General features: G+C 38.9%; 1 protein-coding gene across 3 annotated transcripts in view; it reads left to right on the top strand.

Moving 5' to 3' along the window:
• TMEM182 (transmembrane protein 182) overlaps positions 1-24,341 on the top strand; it is an 83,248-nt gene that overhangs the window by 3,874 nt on the left and 55,033 nt on the right. The window contains exons 1-2 of one of the 3 annotated variants that reach the window (XM_009184865.4): positions 22,090-22,459; positions 22,725-22,824. In XM_009184865.4, the coding sequence (XP_009183129.1) occupies positions 22,355-22,459; positions 22,725-22,824 (205 nt within the window). In that variant the 5' untranslated portion in view covers positions 22,090-22,354. Of the gene's footprint in view, positions 1-22,089; positions 22,487-22,724; positions 22,825-24,341 lie in introns of those variants that run through there. The other 2 variants (XM_003909068.5, XM_003909067.3) reach the window with 2 other exon arrangements.

Genomic DNA, 24,341 nt, shown 5'->3' with positions numbered 1-24,341 from the left:
GTTTAAACCATATTGTTTGTACAAACAGTTTAGACACAGTTGACCACTCTTACAAGTTAGGATAGTGAGAACCCTACCAAAATCTGAGTTCCCAGATGCCAGCCAAGCGATAATACTTTAAGCAAAACTTGCAAAGAATAAGAGGCCTACTCTGTTAACTCTTTCTTGCACAGAAGCTTAGAGTAGTCAGATGATAGACGAAATCTTAGGTCTGATTCATAGTGGGCCTAGTTGATCAATGTATTTCCTGAATTCCTGAATGTATAATTGAAATAGAATATTTGACAACTGACAGTATTCATCAGTTAGCTCTCTGACCCATGGGTGATCTCCTTTATGGTAGAAAAGACTGAGTGGAAATACCTAGAACTTTCTTACCAAGATAGTAAAACGGAAGAAATACTTCATTCCTGGGAGAATTAGAGAGATTGAGTCACTGTAAAAGGCTTAAAAGAAGTAAAGGTGGTCATTTCTGTCACATCGCCATTTAACCCTAATCTGCTTGGCCTGTGAGGAGGGTGGATCATGGAGAGTGACTGTGCATCATCATAAACATGATCAGGCGTGACACCAACTGTGGCTGGTATCCCAGATGTACCTTTGCTTGAAGAAACGAGCATAGTCCCTGGTATATGATAAACAGCTACCATCCTGGCTAATGATTTTTGCTTGTTTGTTTTTGGTCCATACTAATTTGTAAGGACAAACTAAACAAAAGCAATTTGCTTTTAGTGTACAGCATCAACAGTACATACTCACAGTATTGCCTCAGGGATATGTCAGTTCTTCTGCCTCTTGCTATAATAAAATAGTTCACAGAAACTTTCATTATCTTGGCATTCTATATAACATCCTGTATATCCAGTACATTTACAACTTGATACTGATTGAATCAGATATGCAGGATATAGTACTTTAAGAAACTGAGTAAGTTATATGCAAACTAGAGGATGGGAGATAAACCCCACAAAAATTCTGGGCTCTCTATGTTGAAGCTTCTGATGATTTAAAGGTCTGAAGCATGTACAAATATTTTCTGCAAGGAGAATGACAGATTACTGCATCTCTTACCACCTACCATGAAAGAAGAGACACCATGTTTGGCAGGCCCTTTTGGGTGTTGGGGGCAACGTATATCACGTAGGAGTGTGCTACTTCAAGCAAACTAGATATATCACCTATAAGTCTGCCCTTTTCAAATGGTGAACAAAGAGAAGGCTCTGCAACAAGTTCAGGTGACAGTACAAGATTCTCTGTTGGTAGGGCTTTGTAATTCTACATATTCGGTGATTCTCATAATATCTGTGGCAAGTAGGGATGCTGCCTGGTGCTTTTGACAAGCTCCAGTAGTATAATTACAGCACAGATCTCTAAGACATTGGAACAAATATATTCCCGCTTTAGTGGAAGTATATTCTTCTTTTGAAGCTTCTAGAATGTTCCTGGGCCCTGGGGGAGACTGCACAACTAACTGTAAGGCATGGGTGGCCATGCGGCCTGAGTTTTCCATCATGAACTGGGTGTTCTCTAACCCACTGTGTTAGTTTCCTATAGCTGCTGTAACAAATTACCACAAACTTCTTGGTTGAAAACAATAGAAATTTATTCTCTTACAGTATTGGCAGCCAGGAGCCTGAAATCAGTATTACTCGAAGAAAATTAAGGTGTCAGTAGGGCCATGCTGTTCTGGGGGCTCTAGGGGAGAATCTACTTCTTGTCTTTTCCATCTTCTTGTGACTGTCAGCATTCCTTGGCTTGAAACCCCATCAATTTAATCTTTAGGGCTAGCATTTTTAAATCTCTCTCTGCTTTACCTTCCCATTGCCTTCTCTTTGTATATGTGTCAAATCTCCCTCTGTCTCTCTCTTTTAGGGATACATGTAATTGCATTTAGGGCCCATCTGGATTATCCAAAATAATCTCCCCATTTCTTGATCCTTAATCACATCTGAAAATAATCTTTAGCGTTTGCCATACAATCAAACACTCATAGGTTCTAGGGATTAGAACATAAACATTTTTTGAGAGGCCACTTTTCAGCCTTTCACACCCACCTAGACATAAGGTTGTATGTGTGCATCATCAAATGGAAGTTCAAATTGGGGCCATTTCAGAATGTATAAGTAAGTTGCAGAACCCTGTGGCTTGACTCAGAGTCCTTCAATAATAACACCTGTTGCATTGTCTCCTCTTCATTCATATCCCTGACCTCCTGGGAAGTTCCTTACAACCAGCGGACTGAGAAAGAAAAAAAGTTGAGCTGATTTACAAGTAAGTCTGCATGATATCCTGGTGCCACCTGAGAGCGGACAGCTATAGTACTATAGCATTCCACTGGGTGGCTCTGAAGGATGGTGGTAAAGGAAAATATTCCCATTGGTTGAAACTTCCAGATGGCACTGTGTTGTCCACTTTGCCTGTAGTGAGAAATAGCCAAAAATAAAGTACACTATTCACGGACAGTTTCTTATAGATTGGGTGGAACAGAATAGTGGCAAGGAAGTTTGGATAAGATGTGGATGGATGACTCAAAAGGAACACAGAATGGAGAAGATATTTTTGTCTTATGTAAACGCTCACCAACGGGTTTCCACTGCAGAGGAGATGTAATGATCAGGTGGACAAAACAATGTGCTCTTTGGTCACCATCCTCACAGTGCTTCTTCAATAGGCCCATGAATAAAGTAGCTGTGGTACCAGAAATAGAGGCTGTCTGTGGGCTTAATGACATGGCCTTACCCTTACCAATTCCATTTCTGGATATTTAATCTGCCAACCACAAAGACCAACACTGACTCCCTGCTATGCCACTATTTCCTGGAGGAGATGAATTAGCAACCTGATGGAAAGTTGATTATATTAGACCTCTTCCGTTGTAGAAGGTGCAGAGAGCCATTCTCAGTGGAATAAACAGATATTCCAGGTTTGGATTTGCCTACTCCATTCATAATGCTTGTAGCATCACCACCATCTATGGACTCACTATGGGAATTTACATAGCATTGTGTCTGGTCAATGCACTCATTTTACTGCAGAGAAGGTCAGTGGGCTCATACTTATTGGATTATTACATTCCTCATTACCTAGAAGAGACTGGCCTAATTGAATGGAGAAATGGCTTACATAAGTGTTAGTACACTGCCAGTTGGATATAACACCCTAAAAAGATGGAGCTTTGTTGTAAAGTATATAGTAAAAGCTTCAAGTCAGAGACCCATTTGTAGTGCTGCCCCCCACAAAGCTAGAATATATAGGTTTGGGAATTAAGGGATAGAAGTGGTTGTGGCTGCTTTCACTGTTACGCCTAATAGTTTACTGACAGAATAATTGCTTCCCAACTTGACAATGTTCAGTTCTACTAGTTCTGAGATCTTAGATCACAGGGTGGCTGGCAATTTTTCTACCAGGAGGTGTAGCGAAGGTTCTATCAAGTAAGAAGATGAGACTACCACCTGGAGATTTTGGCTTCTTCGTGCCACTAAACCATCAGGAAGAAAGGGGGGTTCATCTTCTGGATGGAGTAATTGATTCTGATTACCAAGGATAAATTAAGTTTAATGCAACATAACAAGAGCAAGAAAGACTATAACTGGAAATCTACAAAAACATACAAACAAAAAAGACAAAATGATTAAAGAATAATGTATTTCATGAACAAAGGTTTTTTCTTTATCATTGTATGCCATAAAAATGCTGACCAGCTAATATTTTGACTGAGAACAAGTGGCATATGAAATACCCAGCAAAAGAAAGAAGCTATAGGTGTCAAATAAGATGTCATGCCCAATTACAGAAGTGAAGACTGTGAAAGCTTTGCATATTTCCTCTTTGCTTATTATACACACATGCTTATTTGTATATGCTAACAGTTTTCTTCTTCTGTCTATTTTCAAGTATAATTTTATATACAAGTGTGGGAGCTTAACTTTACAATTGGGTCTTTAGTTAATAGAATATTCAGTGAGACTGTAACTAAATTCGAGGAGTCATTGATATAGCCAGCGATGTTGAGACGTCTTGTATTTGTTGTTGTTTTATTTAGGTTTTATTTGTTGTTCTTGTTTGGTGGAAACAGAGTGGTTTCATTTGTTGTTGTTGGGTGGAAACAGAGTTGTTAAGTTGTTTTAAGGAAGTTGAAAAGTGAGTAGAAGGATGTATTTGGAAGCTGAGTAGCCGAAGTGTGTACTATGCCAGTTATCAATGTATTGCTCTCAGCTCCACATATAGCCAACATTGTACTCCTTTGTGATACTGGAGCCGGATTCTGTAAACATTTCTCTTTTACTAGATCACATGATGTTAAGCTTTGTCAGCAGATGGTGCTGAGGGACACTGCATGAGGAAGGGGCTCCTCTTCCAGCTTTGTTTGTCTTTCTCTGTTTTTGCTCTTGTGAACAGTGGCAGCCAGTAGAGTGCAGGATACTTAGTGGCCGCTAGTCCTCAGCACTTTTTGGTGGTGCCCATCCAGGCAGCCAAGTTCCTTTGGCAACCCAGCTGGTTTCCAAGTGAACCTCCCAAGTGCGCCAGCAAGTGGCTTCCAAAGCCATTTCCATGGGCATCTCTGCTAGTGGCTTCCCAGTGAGTTTCATTAGTGCCCCAGCTGAGTGCAATAGAGGGCAAGAGAAAGATATAAAAGACATTTATGTTTGAAAGAAAGAAGTAAAATGGCCTTATTCACAGACCACCTGGTCATCTATGTAAGAAATTCTAAGGAATCCAGCAAAAACATCTATAAAATCTAATAAAGTGGGTTGGGTAAGGTTGTAAAGTATGAGATCAAGATATAAGATTATTTATATATGCTATTAGACATTGGAGTTTAAAAACAAAACCATTTTGAATATACTAAATATGAATATTAATAGAAATAAATATGACCCAAAAATTTCCAGAGGCAGTCCTTCTTTTGAACTCCTACACTTCATGGTGGATGCACCAAGATGGTAAAGTTCTGACAATTATTTTCATCATTTATCGGAGATAATTTTCAAGCTGTTAACTTGGAAAGATGAGGTAATGTCTCCTTTCTGGTCAAGGAAAATGCTTACTTACTGCTTACAAAAGGGATGAATACCCCAAGCTCAATGTTTCTCAGTTGTGATGTATGGCATTCATATGGGTCCACTGCTGACATGGTTTGGATCTGTGTCCCCAGCAAATCTCATGTCGAATTATAGTCCCCAGTTTTGGAGGTGGGGCCTGGTAGGAGGTTATTGGATCATGGGAGTGGTTTCTTGTGAATGGTTTAGCCCCGTCCTCTTGGTGCTGTTCTCGTGATAGTGAGTTAGTAAGGGAGTTCTTGTGAGATCTGGTTGTTTAAAAGTGTGCAGCGCCTCCCCTTCCCTCTCTCTTGCTCCTGCTCCTGCCATGTGAGATGCCTAGCTCCTCCTTTGCCTTCCACCATGATTGTAAGTTTTCTGAGGCCTCTCAAGAAGCCAAGCAGATGCCAGCATCATGCTTCCTCTACAGTCTGTGGAACTGTGAGCCAATTCAACCTCTTTTCTTTATGAATTACCCAGTCTCAGGTATTTCCTTATAGCAATGCAAGAATAGACTAATACAACCTCCAGAGGATGTAGAGGCATGGAAAACTCATGCATATATACTGATGTTTATGCTGCTTGCTGTGTCATAAGTAATAAAATCCTTTGTCTCTGATCCAGTAGTCTTATGTCTTCTGCTGGCATTCATGAAATTGTAATAGGCTAACTTAGTTCTTATATGGGGTGAATGGGGTGAGATAAAATCAAAGACCCAATAGAGACCTGTACACTAAAAAACATTGTTCAGAAATAAGAAAGAAATTCAAAATAAATGAAGAAATATAACATGATTGTGAACCGGGAGACTAGATATTATTAAGATAACCATTCTCATTTATGGTACACTGCATGTAACTATGTGTCATTTTATTTGCTAAAGAGTAAAATACTGTGGCAAGAATTGGTGGGAATATGAACTGATACGTTTTGGCTTTGTGTCCCCATGTAAATCTCATCTTCAACTGCAGTTCCCATAATTCCCGTATGTGGTGGGAGGGACCCAGTGGGATGTAATTGAATCATGGAGGTGGTTACCTCCATGCTGTTCTCGTGATAGTGAGTGAGTTTTCAAGAGAACTGATGGTTTTATAAGGGGCTTTTCCCCCTTTTGCTCAGTACTTCTCCTTACTGCTGTACCCCGTGAGGAAGGACATGTTTGCTTCCCTTTCCACAATGATTTAAGTTTCCTGAGACCTCCTCAGAAATGCTGAACCGTGAGTCAATTAAACCTCTTTTCTTTAAAAATTACCCAGTCTTGGGTATGTCTTTATTAGCAGTATGAGAAAGGACTCCACATTTCACCAATACTTTTCACTTTCTGTGATTGGATTATAGCACATTCTAGTGGATGTGAGGTAGTATCTCATTATGGTTTTGATTTACATTTCTCTGACAGCTAATGATATTAAGCATTTCTTATGTGTTTATTGGCCATTTGTATATCTTGTTGGTAGAAATACCAGTGTAGATAATTTTCCTGTTTTTTAATTGTTATTTTTTAAATTATTGAGTGTAAGAGTTATTTATATGGTCTAAATACAAGTCCCTTATCAGATATGTAATTTTAAAATATTTTCTTCATTTTTGTGAGTTATCTTTTATTGATATCAGTGTCATTTGATGCACATATGTTTTTAATTTTGATAATGTCCAGTTTATCTATATTTTGTTGCTTATGCTTTTGCTGTGATATCTAAGGAAACATTGCCTAACCAATGACAATGAAGATTTGTTCCTATTTTTTCCTAAGAGTGTTATACTTTTAGCACTTAAATTTAAGACTCTGATCCTTTCTGAGTTTAATTTTTTTTTTTTTTGAGACCGAGTCTTGCTCTGTCACCCAGGCTGGAGTGCAGTGGCGCAATCTTGGCTCACTGCAGCCTCTGCCTCCCGGGTTCAGGCCATTTCTTGCCTCAGCCTCCCGAGTAGCTGGGATTATAGGCACCCGCTGCCATACACGGCTGATTTTTGTATTTTTAGTAGAGATGGGGTTTCACTATGTTGGCCAGGCTGGTCTCGAACTCCTGACTTCATGATCTGTATGCCTCAGCCTTCCAAAGTGCTGGGATTACAGGCGTGAGCCACCATGCCTAGTGTTAATTTTTGTATATTTTTTGATGGAAGGAAGAAGGGGTTGGGCCCTAGGTCAAATATCACAAACTCTTGCTGTTCTTACTGAATTTTAAAAGATTTTCTTTAATAAATGTTTTATAATTTGCTTTATGCCTTTAGGACAAATTACTTAGACTTTAAATGGTTGGATATCTTAAATGGTTTTCATCAGTTATACTTTTTCCACTGGGGAGTGGGTCATGGACCGCCTCACGCTGTCACCTTGGAAGTGGAACTCAGATTCTTTTTATTTTTTCCTTTTTTGGTATATTCTGTAGTATTTTGTTGAAAGCTTAACATGCTGCATAGGACAGTGCATAGTGAGATGTATATATATTTTTGGTTGGAGATGAGTCCTTCCTTTCTGCTGGTTCTTCAGTGTAAGGATGTGTGTTTATCGAGTCTCCTTGGACATTGTCTTTGCCAGGGAAAGTGTCATAATCTGTATAGTCTCAGTTATGACAGGTGAAGATAATACAGACCCACTAATTCTATGCCTTTGAGTATTGTTTTAAATATAGGGAAGATCACTATCTAAATATTAATGAGCAAGGAACATGCATATTAAACTCATGTCTAGTCCCAGATGATACTGACATCCAAATTGCTGAATATGGTGGCAGAGGTCATGACAACAGGAGCCTCTGCACAGTAATTAGTCAGGCAGGTATACAGTAGGTAGAAAAGTGGTCTTCCCATGTTTAGTTGAGAATGCCATGTAACCATGAAATGTAGAGCCTATGGGAAAATTTTTTTAAAAAAACAGGATCCTTGAAAGAAAAAAATGAGGGAGAGCTAGATAGGCTGCTAAGTGAGTCCAGAGGGTCTTGCATAGATAGATTTGGCTGTGACAGAGTCCTGGTGGTTTTAAACATCTTAAATATCTTGACACTGCCATTATTAGGAATTTCAGTAACTATTCTTTGTTCGAATAATATGAATCTTCAAGAGCTTTTGAGATGGAAAATGCATTTGTCAGAATAGGCTAGCTCTTCTGATGTCTTTACAAATCAAACCCTAAAATCTCAGTGATTTAAGACAGAAAGTTTTTGTTTGTTTGTTTTCTTTCTCATATAACGCTACAAAGGTCAGGCAACTGCCGCAGGTAGCTTTTGTCCCTATGGTGACTTAGAGACCCATGCCTCTTCCATTTCGTAGCTCTCCTATCTTCGAGGTTGCCTTCAGAGGCAAAGTGAGAGGTGAATAAGCCCCATTCATTCTTAAAATCCTTGGTTTGGAAGTAACTTCCCGTGTATGCACAAACAACCAAAATCCAGAAGTGCAGCTCCAACCTAATGACAAGGAAAATGGGAAATCCATGGACACTGATAGTCTGCCACAGACAGTTCATCCGCCCCTCAATGAAATGCCCTTGATCAGCTGGTTCTCTTGACTCTGGGTCTATCTAGTCCTGTGAGTGGCCCTCTCACTGCTGCTGTCATTGGTCCCACTGCTCCTAACCTGTTGCTGCTCTGTGCTATGTATAATTCTAAGTCAATTTGATAAAGCACATGTTTTGATCTAAAGAGAATTTAGACATACTTAGGTTAGAATGAGAAAGGGCACAAAATCACTTTTTAATAGATTATCTGCAATGCGGTGGGTCTTATGGTAGGCACTTTACCAAAGTTATCTTTTGTTAATTGCTTGAATTCTATTTGTTAGTCTAGGCTGGATTTAACTATGACTAAAACAAAGAAAGCAGAGCCCTTAATTGCATGTCACCTCAGTTTTCCTGATGTAAGATATTAGCAATGTCAAGAAAGAAGCATTACTATTATAAGTGCTGTGACCTCCTAAGTTAAAAGGGTATTTTCTTCTCGTCTTTTTCCGTTTTTTCTTTTCTTTTTTATTCTGAGTTCTCAAATTAAGCTGATAACGTAAAAATGACATTATCTGAGAAAAATTTACATTAATTCTAACCCAGGCTTCTTTTTGCTCTTTCATTAAGATTCATCTTAAATTATTTCTCCAGTTATCAAAGCTTTGATTCTCCACCACTCTTAGAGCTCTGGAAAGGAAGAATGTAATTTCAAGCAGTCTGCATGTTCAAGGATAGCTCTAAAATAAATAATGTATGACGCAGATCCAAGATTGCTGGAGGAGTTTATCACAATAAATGGACCAGATTCTTGGATTTATGCACTTTAAAGAGATACATTTAGTACCCTAAAATTGGACATTTTCCAAGAATTAAAACTTGATATTCTTACTTATCTCACTTTGGTTTACAGTGTAAAATCTTGAACCTATTTTCTAAAAAGTAGAAGAAGAACACTTTAGCTTTAAAAGTATAATATTATTTCTAATAATATTAAGAGCATATAAAACAGTAAAATATTACATAGTAATAAGTAATGAAGTATTGACACATTCTACAACATGAATGAACTAGAAAGCATTATGCTAATTGAAAGAAGCTCATCATAAAAGACCACATACTGAGTGTCCTCTATATGTTCCATTTAGATGAAATACATGGAATAGGCAAATACATAGAAACAGAAGGTAGATTAGTGGTTGCCTAGGGCTGAGGGTGAATTGGGAATGAGGAGTGACTGCAAATAGGCAATTTCTTACTGGGAAAGATGAAAATGTTCTGAAATTAGATTGTAGTGATGGCCACAAAACTCTTTAAATATACAAAAAATCATTGACTTCTATACTTTGATCAGGATAATTTTATGGTATATTAGTTATATCTTAATAAAGATGCCTTAGAGAAAACTTTGAACCAATCATCTGCTGTGAAACAATTTGGAAACGTAAAAGTACATAATTATGTAGAAAAGAGCATTTATAATATATATACCTGTACATATTTCACATAGAATTAATTTCATCCTATTCAAGAAAAGATCATTTTCCCTTTGCATGACAATATAAGGTTTCAAACACAAACTACCTCTGTAAAATTTTTAAATTAACTATAATTTTTATGTAAAAAATACAAATACTTGCTTCCACCCTATACAAAAAAATTAGATGTATGTTTATATGAATAATACAAGGAATGAGAAACATACTTCAAAGTGTTTCCAGTGATTACATTAGGTGGTGAGATTACCCTTTGTTTTCTTCCTTTACATATTTTTCAGTTTTCTATCTGCAGATCATGTTAACTAATTTATAATAAATAAATGTGTTTTTTTTTTTTTAAAAATGAAGCAGGAAAAGATAGCTGCCTAATACCTCAATAACAAAAAAAATCATTTTTTTGCTTAATTAGTATGCTGCTTGCACAGATTCACTTTCGCTTCCACAATGTTTCATTTTCTGGTTTGAACTCTGATGCAGTTGCTTTCTGCGTATTGGTCTGATAGTGAAAGCAGATTAAGCATTTCTGCTATCAAATTTTAGAAATTCAGTGTTTAAAAATGTGGCATAACAGAAGCTTTGCTAGACCTTTCCAGAACTGTATCATTGTATAATGTACGAGATTTGGAAACGGAAATAGACCCACTTGTTGTGCCTCCCATGGCTGTAAGTGGGACGATTATTCCTATACCTGCTTTTTGCCAATGTTGCTTCTGTCCTAAGGAATTTCTGCCATCTAAGTCTTCCTTGAAGCAAACGTACACCTTCCCAGAATCATGTTTTATTCCCTCGTTTTGTCCATCTCCCTGATTTGCCGTAATAGGGCATTCTCCCAAATGTCAGACAGTCAAAACCTTATGACGGTGTTTCCGGGTATCCAATGGGTGAATGAATAAGAACTTGAACACACTGGGAGTCTGCTACTGGGAGGAGTGTCACTTCAGCTCATTCTCTCTCAGACTCTGCAGAAATCAGTTTTGTGATGATTCCATAGAACAGTGGTTTCCAAGGGGACATTTGGTAACCTCTGCATATATTTTTTATTGTCCCAACGTGGGTGAGGTGTGATTGGCCTTTTACCCACCCAGTGTGTTCACAGGGCTGTATGAGTCCGCTAGGGCTGTATGAGTCTGCTAGGACTGCCACAACAAAATACCACAGACTAGGTGGCTTAAAAACAGACATTTTCTCTTAGTTCTGAAAGCTGGAAGTCCAGATCAAGGTGCAAGGAGGGTTGGTTTCTGGTCAGGCCTCCCCTCCTGGCTTGCATATAACTGCCTTCTTGCTGTGGCCTCATTTAGCTGCTTCTTTGTGCATGCTCAGAGATTTCTCTGGTATTGAAGCCACGTTGTTGTCTGGGGTAATACCTGAGGTTCATTGCCTCATGCCAAGAAAATTGAGGACATGGACACACACAAGGAGTGAGTTTAGGAGCAGAGGTTTAATAGGCGCAAGAAAGAGAAAGGAGAATAGCTCTTGTGAGAGAGAGGGTTGCAAGAGTAGGTCTTCCGGCCCACTGCGGAGTGCACCGGATTTTACAGACAGGCTTGAGGAGGTGGTGTCTGATTTACATAGGGCACACAGATTGATTGGACCAGGTATGATGTTTACATAGTGCATGGGGAAGCTCCCCACCCCACCCTAATCTTATTATGCAAATGAACTTTCCATTTGACCTGGGCTGTGTCATCTGCTGCCTACTGCAAATGTGGTTGGAAAGCAGAAGGAAAGACGGAACCGCCATTTTGAACATGCAGAGTCCCAGGTGGCCCTTTCCTATTGGCACAGCTGCCTGGCCTTCACCTGTGCAAACTTGTAGCCTGCCTTTCTATGTCTGCAGCTCGATTTTATAGGCTACTCTTTGTTAGCAAAGAAAATGATTTTGGGGCTGCTTTTCATTAAAAGGAAAACCTTACCAAGGACCTTCCTGCCCTCACTATCTGCCTACATAACTTCTTCTTAACTCCTGTGTCATTATGTTCTTTTTCTTTCTTTCTTTTTACAGACAGGGTCTCGCTCTGTTGCCCAGGCTGGCACTCACTGTCACCTTGAACCCCTGAGGGCTCAAGCGATCCTCCTGCCTTAGCATCCCAAGTATCTAGGGCTAGAGGTGCATGCCACCATGCCCGGCTAAGTTTTAAATTTTTTGTAGAGATGGGGGTTTCATTATGTTGCCCAAGCTGGTCTTGAACTCCTGGCCTCAAGAGATCCTCCTACCCTGGCTTCCCAAAGTGCTGGGATGACAGATGTGAACCACTGTGCCCAGCCTCTTCTTATGAGGATACTAGTCTTGCCAGATCAGGGCCCACCCTTTTGACCTCATTTAACGATAATTGCCCACTTATAGGTTCTATCTCCAAATACAGTCCCACGGGGATTAGGGCCACATACGAATTTTAGAGGGACAGGATTTAGTCCATAGACAGTGCTTAGGCCAAAAAAGCCCTGCCATAAAGAGATTCAGAGTTGTCTCAGTTTCCTCATCAATAAAATGAGGGCAATCCTGGTGCTTATTGCAGTGGATGATTGTGGAGAGCAAAAGAGCTGACAAACATCAAGCACTTAGAACAGGGCTGGAGACAGTGTGAGAGCTTGCTATGTGTTGGGCATTGTTACTTTGTTACTTTTGACATTTTTGTTATTTAGCTGTTGTGTCCTTTGGGTATCCTGATATACTCTAATTTTTATGTGCTTACCCCATACCATGTATGTATAATAATTAAGCAGAATTTAAGGGACCTGGCTGAGCAGAACATGAGGAGAGGGCTGTGGAGCGGTCTGTGTAGAACCTGTGGCAGCACCTTCAGCAGGCCTGGGACAATGACCTCTGCCTGGACCACTTCTGACTATTTTACGGTGATGCAACACCAATGGCTGTTTCCTCTTGGAGACATGGTGGCACTCTGGTGACACCAGCGTGTCTCCTTGCATTTCACTCTCTTTCTCACGGATTAGGTTGTCTTTCCTTTGGACCATATGACCTGAACTTGCTGGGTCATTAGAGACTCTTACAAGCACCTCCTCTGGAAAGTCAGTTGGAAAGGAGTTTACAAGTCCATTACATGTTTCCTGAAAAAGAAGGAACTAGTAACATACCCCAGAGACAAGGATAAATCAGAATTTCTTTCTCTAAATTAAGACTCAAGTCATTCCACATAAGAAATATGCAGAGCACTTTTATTACTGAAGGACAGAAGAGGAGAACCTTTTCATTCACACAGCTTCTAGCTTATGAAGTGTAATATGCAACCTTAGAAAGAATTGTTTTAACTCTAAATGAATGAGGAAATTAAATTGAAATTACAATAGTTGAAAATGTAATTTGTTTATAAAATAAATATCTCCCTGTAAGTCACATCACTTTGATTTCTGAAATCCTCCAAATTCTATGTTAAATGATTTCACTGTTTGGTCCCCATTTTCTTCCCCCTCCTTTCAAGAGTTACTTTAATTACATGCACTAATAGAATTCTTTATGAGATAGAGCCTGGAGCTAGGTAGCAAACCTTTTGCAGAGGGAAGGGTATTTTGGTCATATACCTCCCTTGGTGTGAATTACTTGTATAGGTAACTCTCAATTTAAATGAGCATAAACTACCTAAATTAATGAAGTGAATGAGCTTATGGATCTTGCTGTAGTAATGTTCTATTTGTTGTGTAACTATTCATTGGGGTCTAGATGCTTAGATGAAACCATCTTAGTTAAGGCTATTCAGCATCAAATAATATGAAACTAAGTCATTGTTCTATATATGTTTTTATTATAAAAAAAAAACTTGAGATGGGGTCTTGCTGTGTTGCCCAGGCTGGTCTAGAACTCCTGGGCTCAAAAGATCCTCCTTCTGCAGCCTCCCAAAGTGCTTGGATTGCAGACATAAGCCACCATGCTCAGCCAGTTCTGCATTTTTGATAGATTCCCAACAACCGACCGTAATGTACCGTGGAATGCAAATTGTGCCTATGGCCAGCAGGTGGCAGTGTTCAAACCAATTTAATTAAGCTCAGTAAGATAAATAGCTACATTTTTACTGAGCACCTACCTACCTTACAGCATTGTGCTAGGTGTAAGAGATGCAACACTAAACAAAAACTGAACCACTTATTGCCCCACATAGTTTATTTTTTGTTCTTGTACTATGTGTGAGACTAGAAAACCTGTGAATAACCCCTCAAAATGCTTACAAAATGACCGTGTTTTATATCGATGGGTAAGGGAGGTAGTGGAGAGGATGTCACACAAGAATCACGAACTATAATACAAAACTAAGAGTAAGGGGTCATTAGAATCACAGAAAAAAAAAAACATTTTTACTGCTCATAGGCAGTAAAAATCTGTTTCAATAATGATCATAGGGAAGCAATTGTTCTTTGAGTCGTCTCTCACTTTACTGTCCTGTGTCTAGGATGATGGGCCACAATCCCTTATGTGTAATCCTTTGGGCCAGACGTGTTTAGAACTCAGAATTTTGGTGATTTTAGAAAAGTAGCACGATACATATACTGTGCATTACCTAACACCCACTCGTGGAACCTGGGGAACCTTGAAATAAATAAAACACATTCATATTTATGCCATAAAATATATGAGAGTCCACTCTATATGGCCTCATGTTGGTCAGATCTGCTTTGCCAAAAGCTTTGGGTTTTCAGAGACTTTTGGATATTAGGGTGGCAGATGAAGTATTGTAGACCTATAACATACTATCCCATGAAAAAGAATCTACCCTAAAATCTCCAGAAAAGATGTCAGAACTTTCTTTGGTAAACCATTCCAATTTTCTAGAACATGGATTTGCAGTGTGTAGAAGCTATGGGAGTTTGATTTCTGCATTTCTTTCAACATTTGTTCAGCATTGTTGGGTGTTGAGCAATGGCATGCTTGTGTTAAAGTAGACTAGAATTAATTTTGTTTTGGGAATGTTTAAATCATTTCATTAGATATTTTGAGTTGATAAAGAATGTTGTAACATTAGGATTAGAAATTTTGACTATAGAATAGAGAATCTTTTGCTCATGATCACTTAAAAATGTGCCTTGAGATTTCTGCTGAGTTTCAGTGTACCTACTAATAATAAAAACAAGTTAACTAAAAAGCTGAGTAAAAAAGATACTGCATCAAAGCAGGCAAAGCCTTCTGTTGCTTATAGTCATCCAGCTGTTGCTTATCCAGTTTTATTTAACTTGTGAAAACCAAGGGTAGAATTTATCATAATATCTTGGAATGTTATTGATCTTAGTTGACTCCGGATTTTAACAGATTGCTTTTTAATTTTGTAATTTAAGAAACAAACTTAGAACATTTTCACTGCAATTTCTCTAAGTGAATAGAGACCTTAGCAGAAATATTATTTCCAGGAAGCCAGAAGAATCTCCAAATGAAGTTATGACCGAAATAAACAGCATAAGAGGGAAAAAAGGGAAGGATAACCAATGAGGTCACAGAGCTTTTCAAATGGAAGAACCATACCAGTGTTCTCAGCCAGGCATGTTATTCCTTCAGTTGCCTGATTTTACAAATTGCCTTCGTTGGTTTGTTTTATTGTTGAGTCTTTTCCTTGTTCTCAAAAGTATTCCAAGCAGTGTATATAAACACATACAAAAATGTGAGGAGCATAGGAAGGAAATTAGGGAAGGCAGGGTGAAAGCTAGCACATCACCGTTTGTACGTAGCCTCTGATCTCACCAGGTACCAAAGTGAAGAGAGAAGCACTCTCAGTTACATGAGAGTATTACCTCACTGAGGCCAGAGAGCACATTCTAGTCACTGTATCCACCCGGGGCACAGCATGGTATGTCTTGGAGCAGGCCAGTGATATATGCTTGATATTACAAGTATTTGTCAAATGAATCAAGATTTATAGTGTCTTTATGATGAAAAATAACTGTAGTGCTCTGTAGAAATTCAGCTTGTATTTAGCTTTCAGACATTTCCCTCTGGCCTTCATAAGGGGATGCTGTTTGTAGGGACCACTGTCCCCAGTAACGTCGTTAAGAATAAGAGGGCAAAGTGTATATGGGCTTTTCCTCATTGGCTCATTCATTATTAAACTGATGTGATTGTTGAACAAACATTTATTGACTCAATTTGTTCCACAACATGTGGATTCTAAAAACTGTCTGGGAAAGGGAGAGTGTAATTAAATACATACGAAAACTTGTATGAGTTATGTGAGTGACCTTGCAGAGTCTTGCCGTGAACACTTAAAGAACATGTAGCCCATCGTAGGCACTTGGTAAATATTTGTTGAAGGAACTAATGAAGAGGTCACCAGGTAGATGGAAGAGAAAGGCATTCTAATCAGATGGGGAACAAGCAAAGATTTGAGGAGCTACTGGTGCTCCAGGAGGAAGGATGATGTATGTGTATTGGTGTGGGAGCACTGGGAACACCTCGTGAGAAATTAGTCTGGTTTGGTGAAATAGATTTAAATCAGATTTGCAGTGCTAGCAAAGGAAGTTTTATTTTATTGTGATTTTTGCTTTTAAATTTTGTTTTATTATTTGTTTTTTCATTTCTTTGTCAGAAATGTGATCTCCAGCTAAAGTGAGATAGAAGGCTAATATGCAGAAACACCAGCTCATTTGACACACGTCATCTTACCAAGTACCCCTAATAATCCTCTGAAGCAGTGTTCCCATTTTCCATATTAGAAAACAGAAACCTGCTGGGTGCGGTGGCTCACGCCTGTAATCCCAGCACTTTGGGAGGCCGAGGCGGTCGGATCACTTGAGGTCAGGAGTTGGAGACTGGTCTGGCCAATATGGTGAAGCCCCATCTCTACTAAAAACACAAAAAATTAGCCAGGTATGGTGGTGCGTGCCTGTAGTGTCAGCTACTTGGGAGGCTGTGGTGGGAGAATCACTTGAACCCGGGAGGCAGAGGTTGCAGTGAGCTGAGATCTTGCCACTGCACTCCAGTCTGCACAACAGAGCGAGACTCCGTCTCAAGAAGAAACAAACAAATGGAAACTCAGAGAGTTGAGCCATTGGCTCAAGATCACTCATTAATGAAAGGAAACTCCAGCTCTTCTTAATTAAGCGAAATCCCATTCTTTTTTCCTTTTTTTTTTTGAGATGGAGTCTCACTCTGTAGCCCAGGCTGGAGTGCCGGGACGTGATCTCAGCTCACTGCAACCTCTGCCTCCGGGGTTCAAGCAATTCTCTGCCTCAGCCTCCTAAGTAGCTGGGATTTTAGGTGCCTGCCACCACGCCTGCTAATTTTTGTATTTTTAGTAGAGATGGAGTTTCACCGTCTTGGCCAGGCTGGTCCTGAACTCCTGACCTCATGATCCACCCACCTCGGCCTCCCAAAGTGCTGGGATTACAGGCGTGAGCCACCGGGCCTGGCCAAAATCCTATTCTTAAGATTGGCAAGGAGGGAGAGTAGAGTATCTACATGGGGAGCAGACCTGGTACCGGCAGTTCCTATTCTGTTCCCCAGACTCATCTTCTCTTGGACGATCACTCTGCAGTCCCCACTCAGCCACATTGCCTCCTCATTTAGACTTGGGAGCACAGTGAGGACAGGCTGGAAGTCTCAAACAAACATTTAACGTTTAGGAAATAAACATAGTCATTACCCATAAATTATTGTGAGCTGCCTTTAGTTGTGAGACCCCGTGGAGATCCCTCTTTGCTTACCTCTGTCCTTCTTCGTGTCACAGAGAAGATCTTTAACTCCTACAACCATGAAGACCTTCAGAAGATGAAATTCCTGCCCAAGAGAGTGGATGCCCACAGAGACACTGGTTGTTTCATATTCTGCCTACTAAAGACTTATCTGTATTCAAGGTATTGGAGTACTCGTCATGGTGCCTGCCACTTGGTAGAGGCTTATGCATATTAGCTACTATTATGCACCTCAGTTTACATTTTTGACAATCAACTTCTCCTACAGGATTGATCCTGAGACACCATGCTTATTCTTGTGGCCCTGATGACTCAGTATTTTATTCTGTTCTCACGCTGCTATAAAGAACTGAACTACCAGAGACTGGGTAATTTATGAAGAGAAAAGGTTTAATTGACTCACAGTTCTGCAGGTTTAACAGGAAATGTGACTAGGAAGCCTCAGGAAACTTACAATCATGGCGGAAGGCAAAGAGGAAGCAGGCATCTTCTTCACAAGGTGGCAGGAAAAAGAGAGTGAAGTGGGAAGCGCTGCATACTTTTAAACCATCAGATCTCATGAGAACTCACTATCATGAGAGCAGCAAGGGGGAAATCCAACCCCATAATCCAATCACCTCCCACCAGGTTCCTCTTCCAATTTGACATGAGATTTGGGTGGGGACACACATCCAAACCATATCACTCAGTGTGACAACCTTATTGATGTAAAGATAGAGTCAATATTCCCATAAGGAATAGATACATAGACTAGCAATGGGGCTGTTTTACTATAGGATTTTTAGGAGTTGAGGTTGAGGCTTAGCCAGGCCTTTCTATTGAAAGGCCCCTTTTCCTGGGCTTTCATTAGAAAAGAGAGAGAAAGGGAAGAGAGAACCTATGTCTCAAGTTGTAAATTTGTAAAGAACACCACAGCTGTTTAACAGCCTTCCTAGTGCATGGACATTTTCTTAGGCTTCTAAGATTCCTTGGGAAAGCAACACTGAATGGCTGTTAAAATGCCTTAGGAATCATGGAAAACTAGGAGACTTTGAAGTGACAGGCAAATGTCCAATTTTCTGAAGAAGAAAGACACGTTTTGCCTCCTCGATGGTAAGCCCCATTTCATGTCTTCATTAGCAGAAGTCTAATAAGGATTTGTTAAAAGATGGTTTGAAAACATCTGCGCAGGAAACATGCACCCTACTAAAATCCGGCTCTCCAGAGCTTAACAAGGACCAAGCTGAGCCAGATCAGCACTGTTTCTTTTGGGGGTAGATTGCCAGTTGGATGGCTCAGGAGGTCATGTATTTGCATCTCAGCCAAGACTCCTAACACAAATTGATTTCTATTTTATGTCAGTGCCTGTTGTGTGCCAAGCCCTATGTTAAGCATTGAGAATTATCAAGCTAAAATGGCTCAGTTTTATGATAGCAGAAGTATTCTGTTTTTCTCAATAGATGCACACATATGAATGGTTGGAAATTCTGAAGTTAATAAAATTAATGGCAGATTTAATATATTGAATAAACACACCTAGTTCCTGAGGCATTGCCCCCCTAAAGAGTGGTCTTTCATGGCATTTATCCGGGCTCTGCCCTGCCTTGTAAATGCTCTACCAACATTTTTATGGTGATGTTTATGTATTTTTGGATAAACCAAAAATGGCGAGAAAAACGTTATTCATTGATGAAACTAGTCCAGAAAGATGATCCTTTTCTCTGACAAAGACCAAAATTGTGATACATAGTAACCACAAAGTCTTATACTCTTTTCTACTAATTAAAAAAAACATCTACTTTTGTGTTTGTGTGTGTGTTAAAGATTTAGTATTAGTGCATGGAATTTTAACCATAAACCATTGAAATATAAATAAGATAAATAAAATCTTCCTATCCAACAGATTTCTCCTTCTTTCCAAACAACCAATCTTTGTTCTAACAAAATTTGTTCTAACAAATCTTTTCTTTTGTTTTTCCCACTAGCTCATGAACTCCTCAAAGTCAGGGCCTGTATATTGTAGCCTCAATATCTGATAAAATGCCTGGACGCTCAAAAGTCCACAATAAGCACTTCCTGAAGATGTATTCCCCGCCCCTGCAGAAAACTTAATTTGCTCTAATATTGCATTAATTATAGAATAGCATCTGTATCAAGTTTATATTGCTACTATAACAAATTGTCCCCAAATTAATGGCTTAAAACAACACAGATTTGCTATCCCACAGTTGCAGAGGTTGGAAATTCCACAGGGATCTCACTGAGCTCAAATTTGTGGACAGGACTGCATTCCTTCCTGAAGGCTCAAGGGGAGAATCTGTTTTCTTTCCTCTTCCTAATTCCAAATGCTCTCTATATTCCTTGGCTTTTGGTCCCCTTCCTCCGTCTTCAAACCAGCAATTGTCTGACCCTTTTGCTGTGGTCACGTTTCTGTGTCTGTCCACTCGGCTAGGACAGGTTCCCAGGTTTTCATGTAAGGTTTCCTGTAATAAGATTGGGACCACTTGTGTAGTCCAGGATATTGCCATGTAAAATAATGTATTCATAGATTAGGATTAGGGCATGAACGTTGTTGTGAGGCCATTACTACTCTTAGCATAGTATCCAGATAAGAACGGCAGTAGTGTTAAGCTATTAGAATATGCCCAGAATATTTTTACTATGTCTCACTGCAGTCGAGCACTTGAGAATTGTGGGAAAGAACCAGAACAGGGAGGAGGAGGTCTGGAGTTGTACCAATCTCAAGGGCATTTGAAGGAATAGAGTGTTTGGCTTAGAAAAATATAGCTTAGACCTCTATTTAGGGGTAGGGGCGGACTGTGATTGATGAGGCCTGAAATGACGGCTGTCTTCAGAATATCAGAAAGTTCTGTCACAGACAGAGGATTGAAACTTACGCTTCACAATCTCAAAGAACAGAATAGAATAAATATCTGGAAACTCCTAGAGTGCAGCTTTTGGCAGAAAATCAGGCAGAGCTGTTATGGCTGTTACTGATGTCCTTAAGTGCCACAGGCTAGAAATGTCATAGCTTGATGGTGTGGGAAGTCTTATAAAAAATATTTAAGTATGAGATGAGGGATCATCTCAGATGAACCCTTAACCTAAATCTAATCCTCATAGTTAATCTCGTAGTTAATGATTGTGTAACATTCTATATGGCTTAGAATTCTTTTTTTTTTTTTTTTTTTTTTTTGAGAGTTTTGCTCTTGTTGCCCAGGCTGGAGTGCAATGGCACGATCTCGGCTCACTGTAGCCTCAACCTCCTGGGTTCAAGCGTTTCTTCTGTCTCAGCCTCCTGAGTAACTACGATTACTGGGATTACAGGGGCCCACCACCATGCCTAGCTAATATTTTGTATTTTTAGTAGACATGGGGTTTCACCATGTTGGCCAGGCTCCTGACCTCCACCCGCCTCGGCCTCCCAAAGTGCTGGGATTACAGGCATGAGCTACCGTGCCCGGCCTTATTCATAGCTTTTGAATACCTCTGATTGCATATAGCTACAATCTAACAGGGCCCTTCATCTTTATTGAGGATCATTTTGTTCTCACAAAATCCATTGTAAGAATCTATCCCATGCCACAAAAAGGAAGGAGTGAAGAAAGCTGGTAGAGTTCAGATGCCTCCTTGGAAGGTGAAGTGGTCCAGGTTATTGTTGAGAATATAAAAACAATGACCAAAGGAACGGTGCAAGATTTTAAATGCACACAAATACTTAGAAAAATACTCTCCTCTGGCGTATCAAACAAAACAAACAAATAAGCTTTAAAGAGTCAAGGCTTGAAGAAAGTGTAGATTCATTGCTATTAGGTGGTCTGTGTGAGTATTAAGTATGATTCATCTTTTGAGGAAGTTAGATATTTTAAAATGAAGGAAAAAGAAGTAGATAGGGTTATTTCATCTTAATTCAGGAAATACATTTTTGAGACTTTTTTCGTCAATCCACTTTGGGGATGATTATTTGGAATAATTTGTTTAAAATTCATGAGACTGCTGTAGAAAGTATTGTTTTTTTGTCACTAGTGTATGCTGCATAAAAGCTCTTCTTCATACTTTTTCAAGAATTACCTTACCATGAACATTCTGGACCTTTTAAATATACATCTGAATGTTTAGATTATAAACCTGAACTGTACTGCGTTATGTTAGACTATTTGACCAAAAATGTATTTTCTACCACAAAAAAAGTCCAAAAGGAATTAATTATAACTTCATTTGTATTCAAGATCAGTCTTAGTGGTTCTTTATATCTGTGATTTAAGTATCTTCAAAGAGAGTCTTCAGTGTCTTTGGGACTGTAATGGGCATTCTAGACTAAGAGGAGCTTGTTCAGACACTTAAGATTTGGGACCAATGCTTTCAATGACTTCATAGCCATTCCATCTTCTTTCTACTTCTGTGGATTACCCAACAGCAATAATGATAATCTGAGCCAGCTCCTGATACTTCTCTCTATAGTCAGGAGAAGGTCAGCTATTTTTTGATCCCCATGGGAGAAAGACAGCTCCTCAATCACTATCTTAAAATAGCCTGCAATTCTCAGCTGCTGGGCTGGAGTCCCTCCAGGGGAGAGCAAAGGGAATATGAATCCTGCCGGCGGGGCGTGAGCGAGAAGCCACCAAAACATGAGCTAGGACAGCTTTCTCAAGAAGATTCTGCCGACTCAAAAATATTATTCTTTTTTTTTTTTTTTACTGTTGTTTCTGAGAAACTAGGGGTCTTACCATTTTAAAATTTCGTATTTTATTTAAAAGGAAACCAGTGAATTGAAAATGAGACTAAATATCGCTATCTTCTTTGGAGCTCTCTTTGGTGCTTTGGGGGTGTTACTCTTTTTGGTGGCTTTTGGATCGGATTATTGGCTTCTTGCAACCGAGGTGGGGAGATGTTCAGGTGAACAGAACGTGAGTCTCTTCTTCAAAATAGTGATGCACATGGTAGTTAGGAAGATAGTCTTATGTGTGCTCTTGAAACCAGAGAGTAGTAGTGGAGTGTCTGTTTCTTCATAGAAGAGATATGTAGAAAGCTACGGAGCTTTGTTATTTGGGATAAAATACATGTCCTTAAAAAACTTCCTGGCTGTGATGATTTTGATTCTATTTCTCGTACTGATGGCAAGTTACTTCATCTTGTTCTGTTCAGATAGAGAACGTCACTTTTCACCATGAAGGGTTCTTCTGGAGGTGTTGGTTTCATGGGATTGTGGAAGAGAATGACTCCAGTATTTGGAAGTTCTGGTACAGTAAGTACAATTTAGCTTTATTTTCCCCCTTGTCTTTAAAATAAAAATGAACAATCTCTTGCATAGTATATGTCACTTTGAGAGGACTGGATTGTGAGTTACAGAATCTCAATTAGATGTCTTTAAAAGGTTCCTCATGTCGAGATTCCTTTTCAGTAAGTAGACATGGCTATAGGAATAATTATTTTATCTTTTAGCATAAAACAGGAGTCTGAATATTTATGGCAAAACTGAATTATCCAGTATTTCTCTGCTCCTATTTAGAATACACTAACTCGAACAAACAGAACAGGTACTGTCTATAGCATTTTTTCAAGTGTCTGTGAATACTATGTTGCAAATAAATGAGATGTTTTTGCTATCAGCCCTTGGCATCTCAAATGTAAAAATCCATAAATAGAGATGTGTTATTTTATATTCATAGCGTCAAAGTTAACAGTATCTTTTTTTAAAAAAAATGATAATTACCAGCAATGGCAGATGAAAGCTTATATTATTTGAGCTTTAACCAAGTTTGTTGGCACTATCAAGAAATGCGTTGCTTTTGATGTTTGTGTTCTCATTGAAACTTTAAAGTCACTTTTTAAGGTAGCGTAACTTTTAAAAACTATAATGCATTCCTTCAATTGTGTTTTTTATATTGAATTATTCTTTGAAAATCCATTTATTGAAAATAGCTAGCACTTATTTCATTGTATTCAACAATGAAAGAGCTTTTTATTAGCCTAAAGCTTATTGAGAATTGAAATTATTAGTCTTCTTATCAAAAATCAAAGTATGGTATATACATAATAGGATCATGGAATATTTAATAAAAATAGGAGGTCCCTGAAAACTTAAGCAAGCTGGTGGTAAGTTGGCATCTATAAGGAACAAAGTAGTGATGAAGCCGCCTTTTGAGGCAAGTACCTGATAGACTATCTTACAGTGGATTTAGGGGCAGGAGAGTAAGCATACAACTTGCCAGTGGAAATGATTTAGACTTTGGTAAAGGAAAGTAAGTCAGACTGTGCAAGAGGAAGATTTTGCCAAAGACTTTGAGAAAGAAAGAATATTTCAATATTTCAGTCCACCTTAAAGTGTACATATAAAAATTTTAATTTTTCAGACAACTTAAAAGTACCTTCTTGTGACATTTTCAAATATTAAAAATTTATTTGAATTATTGTATAACTTATCATTTACATTCTTCCCTAAAATAAAATGGATATAGAAGAAATTTTTTTATTAATTTGAACTAATCAAGGTTAAACTTAAGTTTATTAGATTTTTAAAACAATTATTTTTTTAATCCCTACTGTATGCTAGACACTGTTAGGTACTGAAGAGTATGTGAAAATGGATGAAATGTGGTACCTTAAATCGCAAGGTGATATAAAGGGCATTTGCATTTATTCCATTGAATTATGTCATGTAGCTAGATGTTCTGGATGAATCCACCTTCCAAGTCTCATGTGCATCTTGATATGAGTTTCCTAGAGGGCCCTCCTCGCAACAATTCTCTGAATTTGCTGATG

The sequence above is a fragment of the Papio anubis genome, chromosome 14 (genome assembly GCF_008728515.1).
Source record: "Papio anubis isolate 15944 chromosome 14, Panubis1.0, whole genome shotgun sequence".
NCBI lineage: Eukaryota > Metazoa > Chordata > Mammalia > Primates > Cercopithecidae > Papio > Papio anubis.
This window is presented reverse-complemented; position numbering and strand designations above follow the sequence as displayed.